The sequence below is a fragment of the Zootoca vivipara genome, chromosome 4 (assembly GCF_965207765.1).
Source record: "Zootoca vivipara chromosome 4, rZooViv2.hap1.1, whole genome shotgun sequence".
Taxonomy (NCBI): domain Eukaryota; kingdom Metazoa; phylum Chordata; class Lepidosauria; order Squamata; family Lacertidae; genus Zootoca; species Zootoca vivipara.
The window spans coordinates 99,616,276-99,628,551 of NC_142587.1; the positions used below are offsets into that span (position 1 = coordinate 99,616,276).

Here is a 12,276-nt window from a genome sequence, read left to right on the forward strand (position 1 = left end):
GGTCCTAAATTAATGCTCACGGTGACCTTGTGAGGCAGGCTAGGCTGAGAGGCAGGGCCTCATCCGACACTCTTACCAATACACCACACTGGCCTCCCAAAATGAGAGTGGATAAATCAATGGGGAATAACAAATCTTGGGTGGCAAAATTAAACCTCCAAGGCTGTAAGCTGCAGAATAGGAACCACCTAGAAGCTGGGGGGGGGTGTTTCTCTGAAAAACACCTGCCTGGCTCCTGTGAGAAGCAGGGTGCTTGCGTAGGCGATAGACCCACCTTTCTCGGACGCATCAGAGCGCTCTCCTTACATTCTTACTATGAGAAAACGGTAGTGGATGCTTTAGTTGAGATTCCTGCATTGCAGGGGGTTAGACTAGAATTCAGGGGTCAGCAAACTTTTTCAGCAGGGGGCCGGTCCACCATCCCTCAGACCATATATTTTTTTTGGGGGGGGGGAACGAACGAATTCCTATGGCCCACAAATAACCCAGAGATGCATTTTAAAGAAAAGGACACATTCTACTCATGTAAAAACACACTGATTCCCGGGCGGTCCGCGGGCCGTATTGAGAAGACGATTGGGCCGGATCTGGCCCCCGGGCCTTAGTTTGCCTACCTATGAACTAGATCAGGGGTCAGCAACCTTTTTCAGCCGTGGGCCGGTCCACCATCCCTCAGACCATGTGGTGGGCCAGACTATTTTTTTTTGGGGGGGGGGAGAACGAATTCCTATGCCCCACAAATAACCCAGAGATGCCTTTTAAATAAAAGGACACATTCTACTCATGTAAAAACACCAGGCAGGCCCCACAAATAACCCAGAGATGCCTTTTAAATAAAAGGACACATTCTACTCATGGAAAAACATGCTGATTCCTGGACCGTCCGCAGACAGGATTGAGAAGGTGATTGGGCAGCATCTGGCCCCGGGCCTTAGGTTGCCTACCCCTAGACTAGATCAACCTTGGGGTCCCTTACAACTCTACAGTTCTCTGATTCTGTGACATGGGAACCTCCGTGACAGAGATCAGTAAGACCCCCTGGCCCTTTGGACATGCTGGGCTCCACCTCCCTCCCTATCAGCCTCAGCAGAGCAGCTGAATGGTCAGAGGTGATGGTGCAGAGTTGGGCTCCAGAAACCTCCGGAAAGCACCGCATTGGGCTACCTTTGTTGTTTGGGGAGGAGACAAGGAAAAGTCCAGAAATGATCCAGGAGATGGAGCGAATCCCCTACGGAGCAAGGTTGCAGAATTTGGGACTTTTTAGTTCGGAGAAAAGGCAAGGAAGAGGTGGCGTGCTTTTTCCACAGGGGGACGAAGGTCTACACCAGCTCACATCCCAGTCATTAAGCCTCTTTGGGATGGCTGGAAGCAGTCCTAGGCGATTGCTTCCCAGGGAATTAGCCATGCTGATTGCCTTAATTATCTTTCCAACCTGCCTTGCCTTGCCCAGAACAAGAATTAGATGCAGCCCCGACTGTCTAGGCAGCAGAAAGCCACACAGGGAGAGAAGGCAGCCTCTGGGCTGGAGGAAGAAACTAATGATGCCCTCCACATTTTATTAGCTGCTGGAGAAGCGGCAAAGATTCATTATGAAGGTACTTTGCATTTCAGAAGTATGTGTGTGAGTGTGCAAGTCCTATTGCCACTAGTCACCCCGGGGAATGAGATTCCAGGGGTTCCAGGCGATTACTCAGGCTTCAGTTGCCTCGGGAGGAAGATAAGCAGAGATTGCGATGTCTTTTGGATATTTGGTTTTATTTCCACATATATACAATCTGAGCATAACACGGCAGGGCTCACCGCATCAACACCCCAACAGGTCTTGCTTCTCCATCGGTCACAGCTTTGGATCCAGCACGGAGCAAGCAGGCCTTTCTGTCTCCAGCTTCCAGATTGTTTCCCAGCTCAGCTCACTTACACAGCTCTGGCAATTGCTCAGATCTACCGGTAGGAGAGGGTGTGGAGGAAAGGCCGCTCATTTATTTATGGCTCCGAGCAACTTATGCTAATCTTACTGCTTAACAAGCCATCCCCAACCAAAAGGACTGGTTTGGCAAGCTGGCTCTCATAACTTCTTTCCCCCACATATGCAGGAACCCTTGAACTGAAGGGTACCCAGGGCATCATCCAAACTGACCCCCATCACACCAACCAACAAAACTATATTTTGATGCTATCGGACCCTTTCGGGTGAGCGTTTGTGTGCACGCCAACCTGTGCTAAGTGTCTATGTAATATACACAGATCTGCCTTCCTTAGTGCCCTCCTGGTATGCTGGACCACAACTCCCAGGAGGCCCTGCCAGTGCCATTGGCAGTTGTGGTCCGATACATCTGGAGGGCACCAGGTTGGGGAAGGAGGTAAGATAAGGGAAGGGAAGAGATAGAGGCACAAGCATACCCACAGAGTAGTACCACTTTCTAAATACTGTGCTTTAATGCGCTAGATACATTGCTTAATTAAGTGCATTAATGGTGTTTGGGGAAATATCTGCTGCTACCCAGTTTGTGCTGTGGAGGGGCCTCTGCAATTATGCAACACTGAATTGTTGGCCATATCAAACTGGTTTTTAATTGGCTAGCCCTGACTGAGGATTTTTATAGAACTGTAGAGTTGAAAGGAACCCCCAAGAGCCATCTAGTCCAGCCCCCTGCAATGCTTTGATTTTGCTTTGAATGCCTCTCTCTCACAATGAGTGAAGATGGGACAGACTTAGGTTAAGCATATATAGCATATATTCCCATATAGCATATATTCAACGCAAAAAACAGTGACCATTTGTTGTTGACAAAGGACAGCTGGACATATAAAGGGCCCCATTACCTTCAGTAGCTTAGGGCCTCATCAAACTTAAATCCGGCCCTGGGTGCACCCCCAAATGGGACTCTTCCCTCCCCCACTCAGGTCTGCCCTAAGCTCTTTCCTCCCCACCCTCCTCTTTTTGCACCTGCCTTCTTCCCTAAGTAAGGACCCGTCCAAGCAAGCAGCATCTAGACTCTAGATTCTAGAGGATGTGCAATAATCAAGCCTGCCAAGGAGATGGTTTCTCTGCAAAACTGGGGAGCTCATCCAGGCTGCTGCTGCCGCCCACCTCCCTCCTTCCAAGATCTGAAGGCACCAGGGCAGAAGGAAGCTCAGAGCATCCTTCCTCCTCCTCCTCCTCCTCCTCCTCCTCCTCCTCCTCCTCCTCCTCCTCCTCCTCCTCCTCCTCCTCCTCCTCCTCGTAGAAACAGGACAGTAGGACCCAGCAGAAGCCTCGGGCGGGGAGGTGAGTGTCTCTCTCTCTTTCTCTGTGTGTGTGTGTCTCGCCTTGTTCCCCGCCTTTGCATCCTTGAGAGAAAAGGCAGGCAGATTCTTCCAAGGAGGCGCCCGGCCTGCACCCCAGCCAGCGAGGTGTGGGGAGGGGGGCTGTGCCTGCCCAGTGAGGGAGGGGAGCGGGGAAGTTGGGGGGGGACAGCAGGCGAGGGGCGAGGGCTCTGGCTTGGCAATGTGAGCCCATCTCCCCCCATCTCTCTGAGGAGGAGAGAAAGGGCGCCCTGCTGCGTGCCTGCTTTGCTGCCTGGCCCCAGGGAGCGCCTCTTCTCCCGACTGGTCCTCTCCTCCTCCCCTGCCTGGCTGGGAGCATCCTTTGAACTCCCTGCATCCCAAGGAAGGACCACTTTGGCATCACTGCTTCTCTCTCCCCCCCCCCCAACAGATAGCTTTTCTTTCTTCATGTTTTCTTTTCTTCCCCCGTAGCGGAAGGGAGGAGAACAACTCTCCAAGGAGTTGTTGAAGGGGTCTCGTCCTCTCTTCCCCTTTCCTCTCTCGCAGCCATCTCTAGAGAGGGGAAGGAAGATTTCAGCGCTTGAGAAAGGAGGGCGGAGGGAGGACGACGAGCCGGAGCCAATTGCCGGAGGAGGAAGTCCTTCCACTCTCACCTGTCCCCTCCCGGAGGGCTGGATCTAAGGCTGTGACTCACCTGCGCGGCTGGTTCCCGACAGGACACGACAACAACGCAGCGCCAGGCTTTGGCAGGCGACCAAAGCCACGCAGACTTCTTCGCTCCGTCTCCTTTGGGTGGCTCTGCCCCCTTTCCTCCTCCTCCTCTCCCTCCTCCTCCGTCACGAAAAGGAAGAACTCAGGAGTTCTCTGCAGCGGGCTGTTAAGTATTATAATATCCATGTCCGCTTTCGCCTTGGCAAAAGGGGAACATCTGTCCACTGGGGAGAGACGCCTCTGCCAAGTCTGATTTCTTCGGCTAACTTAGTCCCCCCCCCTCCATTTCCACCTGCCCTCGTGCTCTCCCCGCCCCCCTGATCTGAGACAAAAAACCTCCTTGTTCTTTCATAATCGCTGCGAAATCAGTTTTACAAGGGAAGAAAGAATAGAACCGGCCTCTCCAGTTTTTGGCTTGGAAACCGAAGGAAGATCTTGCAGGCTTCACATCCCAGCCGCTTTTCGTTTTGCTGAGATACGCTGAAATTTACGGTTTCGGTTGAACCGGTTTATATATTTTGACTTCGACACCATGTCCACCCGGGACAGCGTGCAGATTCCGGACGACCGAGATTTCGACCACTTCCGGACGGAGTGCAATTCTGACGCCGGCTGGAACCTCACGTACAACAAGTCTGGGGTTGTCGTGTGGATCCAGATCCTTGAGGCGGAGAAATCCCTGCACAAGATCAAGGTAAGGAATGCGCCGTGGAGCATGGAAGGATCTGGCCAAGGTTTTGTTGTGGCTTCATGCCACAGGCCATGGTTGGTAAGCTTGTTTTTTTTTTAATTCTCTTGTTTATTAACAACTTTTCTTTTCGCTCAGTTGCCACTTCTCCTTTTCTGCCTCTTTTGGGGTCGATGCAGGAAACCCAAGGCAGTTTTTTCAGACATAGCCTTTTGAGATATTTAATCTACAGGGGGCTGCAGCCCTTAGCGAGCCTGTCCCACGTGAGCCTCACGAAAAGGAAATGTGTGAGAGGGCATCTGTGGCCTTGCGCCACTCCTGTGAGTTGCCACATACCCCACAGATGACTCGCCACAGGCGCCAGAACGCCTAGCGACTGAAGTTTCGAAACCTAAGTTGCCCTTTGCTGGGAAGTCAGGTTCTCCTCTTAACCTGATATTTTGACCGCTGCATGGAAGTCCTTGATAAGGCATTTCGTTAGAAATTCAGTTGCACAATCCTCAGTGCCACCTGCCATAAAAAGGAAGCAAGTCTCGCAAGGCAACAGGCAAACGTCAGAGTAGTAACTCACAAAAGGGCAGGAGTTACAAAGCGCTATGGAGTGAGTGGTGCCTTGAACTGGGCCACTTTGGAACATGTAGATTTTCAGGTTTCACAGAACTCTTTGTCAGGTAGAAACTGATGAAATCTTCTGAGAAAGTGGAACATGTGCAGGCTTTTATACCAGCTGAATACATATAATGTGCCGGCTATGTTTTCCTTTCCCTGCACGCACCAAGTTTAATTTTTTGGGGTGTGTGTGTGTGCATTTGTGCAAACCTAAATATCTTTGTCTTTTTTATTTGAACTTCCAAGTCACCTGAACTCTGTCCCTGAAGCTCCAGGGAGGCTGCAGTGCAAACACCCCCCCCCCACCAGTGATTCACTGTGCTGCGAACCAGGAACTTCCTGGTGCGAGTCTTTCACGAGGTCACCCTCTGTCCGACTTAGTAGCAACTCCCCTTGCGATCGGGTTAAGATGATGCTGGCCTTCCTTACAGGGGCGATGTTGCATTTAGTTGGTCAGGTTGGCCAAGTTCTCTGAATCCTATGAGAAGCAATAAAATGATCCCTGAATCACTACGGTGCTTTCCCTCCTTTTCAACACAACAACCTTGTGAGGTAGGTCAGGCAGGGAAAGAGAGTTTTCTCTCTCCAGAGAGCATTGCACTGGAACTAGAATCTTGGCTGCCTTTGCCTGAACAGCACATGCTAACTACTATATAATAAATGGAGGATGCCCTGATTCTTTAAGATCATAGGAAGCTTATGCTGAGACGGACTGGCTCCGTATTGCCTTCGCTCACCAGCAGCGATTCTCTCCGGTTTCAGATTAGTGTTCCGCCGTGCCCCCGGAGATGCTCTCCAAGCATTCAAAATTTGCTAGGCACATTTTGCACTTGGCTATCAGCCGCTTGCGACCAAGGGAAGATGCCCGGGTGCCAGGATGGGACCTGACATCTCCACCCTCTGGGGATCCTTGGCTCGGTACTGTTTTCACGCACCGATTCCACATCCTGTAGAATCCTGTCATCTTTTACCTGCGCAATCGGAAGGAATTTCAGGTTCCAAAAAGTCGCATGGAAAAATACGACTTTTGAGTCGTATTGACCCCAAACAGCCACTTTAGGCATTCCATTTCGGCAACTGCAACCCTGCTATAAGGAGCCATTTGGCGCCTGGCTTATATATCTGAATTCCTAACACTGTTTGTCGCTGAGCTTTGCAACGTACACAGCTTTCGGAGAGCTCCAAGCGCCTCCCATACAGTCATACCTCATGTTACGTCCGCTGCGGGTTACGTCTTTTCAAGTTACGGACGCACCGAACCCAGAAGTCCCGGAACGGGTTATTTCTGGGCTCGGCACGCGTGCATGTGCAGAGAAGCGCTAAATCGCGTTTTGTGCATGCACAGAAACGCTGAATTGCGTCATGCGCGTGCGCAGACGCGGTGCTTCAGGATGCGGCCTTTTCGTGTTGCGAACCGGCCTCCAGAACGGATCCTGTTTGCAACCAGAGGTACCACTGTACATGGTTTTCCTAATACTTACAACAACCCTGTAAGGGAGGCAATAAGGGAGGTTAGGGCTGTGGCCCTGGTGTCTTACACGGGGGCCCCTTCTGGATTTCCGAAGACAAGGTTGGTTGAACCAGGCGATCTTATCACTTGCAATTTTTCATACAGGGGAGTGAGAAGCTGCTTTGGAGATCCCTTTTTCTATGCAAGGAGTTAGGGGCTCTGCTGCCCTCTCCCCTCCATGCCTGCCTGCTGTACAGAAAGGGCTTCTGGTGCCTCTTTTCACCCAGGACTCCTTTGGGGGGGGGAGGAAGGGCAGGATACCAATTATTGTTAATAATCCTAGAGAAAACTCATGCTCGGGAATTTGCCAAATACCTTGCACGTCGTTCAGATACACAGTGAGCCGGTTCACACATGCATTTTAAACGTGGCGTTTGTTAGTCAGCTTTTCTGGGTCTTGTGAATGCTATGGTGTCCAACGGGTGTCGAGGTTGCAGTTTGTTGCCTCCAGCCTCAGTTCTATTGGCCACCCGACCACTGCTTAAAAACCTCTCCCAAAGGAGAGTCCACCACATTCATAAGACCAATCTCTCTGGCAAAGAGAAGAACCAAACTGGATTGAAAAGACAGTTGCAGGAACCGACCCAAAGTTTCCCCTCCCTACATTATGCGAGTGAGCTGTGAAAATATGATTCCTTTCCCCGTTCCTCATCTGTCTCCTCATCCATCTCCTTCTGTCTCGTATGCCTGGAGCTTTTTAGCAGAGATCCTCTTTGCTTAATCACATAAAGAGATGGAGTAGGGGGATCAGTTTCCGGAGGGGGGGGGGGACGGTTGTCTCCATCCCATTAACGTTACCCGGCACTCTGGGGCCAGAGGTCAGTTGGTGCCTCCGAGACGCAGCCTCTAAGCAGCAACAGGGATCAATGGGCTCTGGTGGCTCGTTCTGTGCTTTGCATCCGTGCAGAATGATGGCTAAGTGGTGTCAAGGAATAGATTCATTCGCCACAGATTTTAAAAGGTGGATTTGGAGGACGGCCCTCAGAGTTCCTTGAGGGCCGGTATCGTAGATCCTGTTAGGCTTGGCAACTGACCAGAAGCGGGAGGGAATGATATGAAGTGCTCTTGTGGTGTGTGGCAGCAGCTCAGTCTGTGGAAATCTCCTGGTGAAGCTTTTTCGCTGCCTGGAAATAAAACAACATGCTTTTTGTAAACATGAAATCTGCCTGCGGACGGTGGCAGATATCGAGGTATCAAGCTGCTCCTGCACAGCATCAGAGGCATTTTGAAAAAGCTGGCAACCTCAGAACCAAGAAAGAGATTTCTTTTATTTTCTCTTTAAAAATAATAATCAGAATCAAGCGTTTTTATTTTTCTGGCTTAGTTAAGAGGAATTGCTACCCTCCAAAATCGTGCCTAAACAGGGTGGGGGCTTGGAGATGGATATACGATAGCTTGTTTCCTCCAGTTGATCAGTTCCATCTATTGGAGAGGGTGAAATGAGGCAGCGTTTTAAGATGCCTAGAATCTGTTTTCCCATCTCGCAGTTTGTAATCTCAACTATTCTCCCTTCTAAGAAAGAGAGAGAGAAAGAGAAAGAGAGAGAGAGGGAGAGAGAGAAAAAACCTCACTCCTGAGAAAGACACAGTGGCATAAACGGAAGTGTAGCACCACCTGGTAGATTAATCTTGGTTATTGTTCTTGTTATAATATGTTTAATTATACCCTGTATTTTTCCTTGACAGGGACTTGTCGACTTACAGTTAAAAATAAGAACTGCTAAAAATGTAGGGGGGACATACAATAACCAAAAAGCAAATTAAACATTCATAGAATTAAAACTCCCCCTCTCTCTCATCATAGGATTGTAGAGTTGGAAGGGACCACGAGCGTCATCTAGTCCAGCCCCCTGCAATGCAGGAATCTTTTGCCCAATGTGGGGCTCAAACCCACAACCTGAGATTAAGAGTCCCGTACTCTATGGACCAAACACACACACACACACACACACACACACACACACACACACACACACACATGTATCTCTATTAAAACCATGCATATAATTGCAATAAAAACAGCGAGCAACAGACCTTTCATTAAAAGCAGTCAGATCCCCAAAGTCTGTTGGAACAAGAAGTCTACGTCTGCTGGTGGCAGGACAGCAAGGAGGGAGTCTGTCTGGCTTCTCTAGGGAGTTTTGAAGTTTCTTGGGAGGAGCCACCACTGAGAAGGCCCTCTTCTGCGTCCCCACCAAGCGTCCCTGTGAGGGTGGTGGGAGCGAGATAAGGGCCTCCCCGAGGGTTTGCAGCTGACCAGGTGCTCTTCAGAGTCAGATTTATGAGGGGGGGGGTCAATGGATGCCGTTGAGAGTTTCAGAGAAGGAGACGGATAGCATGGCTAGAAACCAAGGGAGCCGGCGTGGTGTAGCGGTTAGAGAGCTGGACTAGGACCTGGAAGATCCGGGTTCAAATCCCCCTTGTCCACATGCAGGGTGTGGCCTTAGGGGCCAGTGGCTGCCTCTCAGCCCAGCCTACCTCGCAGGGTCGATGGGGGGATTAAATGAGGAGGGGGAGCATCACTTAGGCCACTTTGAGCTCCTTGGAGAAAACGGTGGGGAAATACATTTGCTAAGAGGATTACATGGGCGCGGGTGGCACTGTGGGTTAAAACCCAGAGCCTAGGGCTTGCCGATCAGAAGGTCGGCGGTTCGAATCCCCGCGACGGGGTGAGCTCCCGTTGCTCGGTCCCAGCTCCTAGCAGTTCAAAAGCACGTCAAAGTGCAAGTAGATAAATAGGTACCGCTCCGGCGAGAAGGTAAACGGCATTTCTGTGCGATGCTCTGGTTTGCCAGAAGTGGCTTAGTCATGCTGGCCACATGACCGGGAAGCTGTACACCGGCTCCCTCGGCCAATAATGTGAGATGAGTGCTGCAACCCCAGAATCGTTTGTGACTGGACCTAATGGTCAGGGGTCCCTTTACCTTTACCTAAGTAGACAACATCAGACCCTGATGTTGGTAAAGATGTAGGGCACAAGGAGAAGGGGACTACAGAGGACGAGATGGTTGGACAGTGTTCTTGAAGCTACGAACATGAGTTTGACCAAACTGCGGGAGGCAGTGGAAGACAGGAGTGCTATGGTCCATGGGGTCACGAAGAGTTGGACACGACTAAACAACAAGTAGATTACAAGGGCACAGCTCTACTGAGAGAACGTCCCACTAGGGCGTGTCATTTTAGGGGTTGAAACTTAATTTTTCATTGAGGGCCTTAAAATATGTTTTTGGGTGTCAGCGATTCAAACCTGCTATTATTTTCTGTGACTGGACAACGTGTAGCTTGGTAAGGCTACATGTGAAGAAGCACGTAAACTGCTCGAAGGAAAACCAAGGGATTTTAATCCTACCTTCTGAAAATGTCAGGTGTACTGCTGAATAATGGGACGCAGGTGGCGCTGTGGGTTAAACCACTGAGCCTAGGGCTTGCTGATCAGAAGGTCGGCGGTTCAAATCCCTGTGACGGGGTGAGCTCCCGTTGCTTGGTCCCAGCTCCTGCCAACCTAGCAGTTCGAAAGCACGTCAAAATGCAAGTAGATAAATAGGAACCGCTCCGGCGGGAAGGTAAACAGCGTTTCCATGTGCTGCTCTGGTTTGCCAGAAGCGGCTTTGTCCTGCTGGCCACATGACCTGGAAGCTGTACGCCGGCTCCCTCGGCCAATAATGCGAGATGAGCGCGCAACCCCAGAGTCGGTCACGACTGGACCTAATGGTCAGGGGTCCCCTTTACCCTTTACCCTTACTGCTGAATAACAGCAATAAATATAACAAGATATAACATTATATGACAGATGGACATCCACCCGCTGTTTAAAAACTGCCCGTGATGGAGAGTCCATCACTTTCTAAGTGGACGAATGTGGGGGAGGCGATTTCGCAAGTAAACCGGTACAAATTGTTAAGGATTTCATGTGCTAACATATGAATGAATGCTGAGGGAACAGTTGTCATCTAACATCCCAGCAAACTTTGTGCAATCAAAAGGTCATTTCCTCTCTTTTAAAAGACAACCTGTTCTAAGGTGCTACAGGTTCGCGAATGTCCCATAGGAAGCGTTTCAGGGGAAGGGCTGTGGCTAAGTGTCAGAAGGTCCCGGGTTCAAAACTCACTGGCTTCTCCAGGAAAGCTGGGAGAGACCCCTGCCTCAAATCCGGGAGAGACGATGTTCAGCTTGAAGGACCACTGGTCTGATTCGGTATTACACAGATTCCCTTGCTCTTATCTTAGAGTCCAGCTGTTTCTTCTCCAACAGAGCCAGCATGAAATTGTGCAAAAGCCTGGCCGTGTTTCTCAATCTGAAGACCACTTCCTGGCATTCAGAATTTTGCAGACGGCGAGTTTAGGTTCTTCTTAGGCCCTTGCAGACTTGCGTTCAAGGCACGAACTGGCGGTGTTGGTTGGTGAAGCTAAATAGGTTTGCATCCCAAGCCCAGTTGTAGAACTCATTGCCACAGGAGCAGGGATGGCCCCTGGCCTTAGATAGCTTTAAAAGAGCATTAGGCCAATTCATGGAGGAGGAGAGAGCTATTGAAGGCTTTGAGCCAGGATGGCTATGCTCTGCTTCTGAATACAGTGGTACCTTGGTTCTCAAACTTAATCTGCTCCAGAAGTCCGTTCCAAAACCAAAGCGTTCCAAAACCAAGGTGTGCTTTCCCATAGAAAGTAATGCAAAATAGATTAATCCGTTTCACACTTTTTAAAAACAATCCCTAAAACAGCAATTTAACATGGATTTTTACTATCTAACGAGACCATGGATCCATAAAATGAAAGCAATAATCAATGTATTGCAGTCACACAATCAATCAATCAATCAATCAGTAGCTGAACTGGGTTCCACGCCCGTGTAGAGACACAGCTTTGCTTCTTGAACCCTTGCTAGTAGTGTGTAAGGCAGAGGAGCCCTTGCAGAAGAGGAAAGGTGGCAATTTGAAGAGAAACTCAGGTGATATATAAGGGTCTGGTGACTTCTGTTTCAGTGTATCTGAAGAAGTGTGCATGCACACGAAAGCTCATACCAATGACAAACTTAGTTGGACTCTAAGGTGCTACTGGAAGGATTTTTTTTTTTATTCAGGTGAAAGCGGTTCACTGTGTCCTTTGAAAGCAATTCTTTGCAAGCCTTGAGAAGCAGGCAAAGCAGGTGGGGGTCTTTTTTTAGAAGCAAGAGTTTTTTTAGAAGCAAGAGTCTTCATTGTGCAGAGTTGACAGCTTTTTTTGCTTTGGCATTTACACTTTGCCGATACAAAGCTTCCCACTCTCCAGGGGTGGGGGGGGGAGAGGCAGTTTTTAGCTCATTGTTGAGTAAATGAGAAGCTCCTATCAGTCCTTGCTGGAGGGTCGGCACCTCATTCTGGCGTATAAATTCACACTTAGGCAAGAGAGGTTACAAGTTCCTGTTTCTCCCTTCTTTCAGAAGAAAGGGGGAAAGGGAGAAGAATATTGTCTCCACTTCAGAGACCTGCTGCATTTAGGCTTCAAACTCAGACAGAG

At 49.8% G+C, this 12,276-nt stretch overlaps 1 protein-coding gene and 1 long non-coding RNA gene across 2 annotated transcripts in view; one reads left to right on the top strand and one right to left on the bottom strand.

Moving 5' to 3' along the window:
* Positions 1 to 1,734: 1,734 nt before the first annotated feature.
* Positions 1,735 to 4,093, bottom strand: LOC148686077 (uncharacterized). Its single transcript, XR_015949746.1, has 2 exons — positions 3,962 to 4,093; positions 1,735 to 1,941 (listed from the first exon to the last, which is right to left on the bottom strand). It is a non-coding gene; the product is annotated as an uncharacterized LOC148686077 (long non-coding RNA).
* Positions 4,094 to 4,510: 417 nt separating this feature from the next.
* The window catches only part of STARD10 (StAR related lipid transfer domain containing 10), a 54,560-nt gene continuing 46,794 nt past the window's right edge, over positions 4,511 to 12,276 (top strand). The window contains exon 1 of the mRNA XM_035114939.3: positions 4,511 to 4,672. Within this exon, the coding sequence (XP_034970830.1) occupies positions 4,511 to 4,672 (162 nt within the window). The remainder of the gene's footprint in view (positions 4,673 to 12,276) is intronic.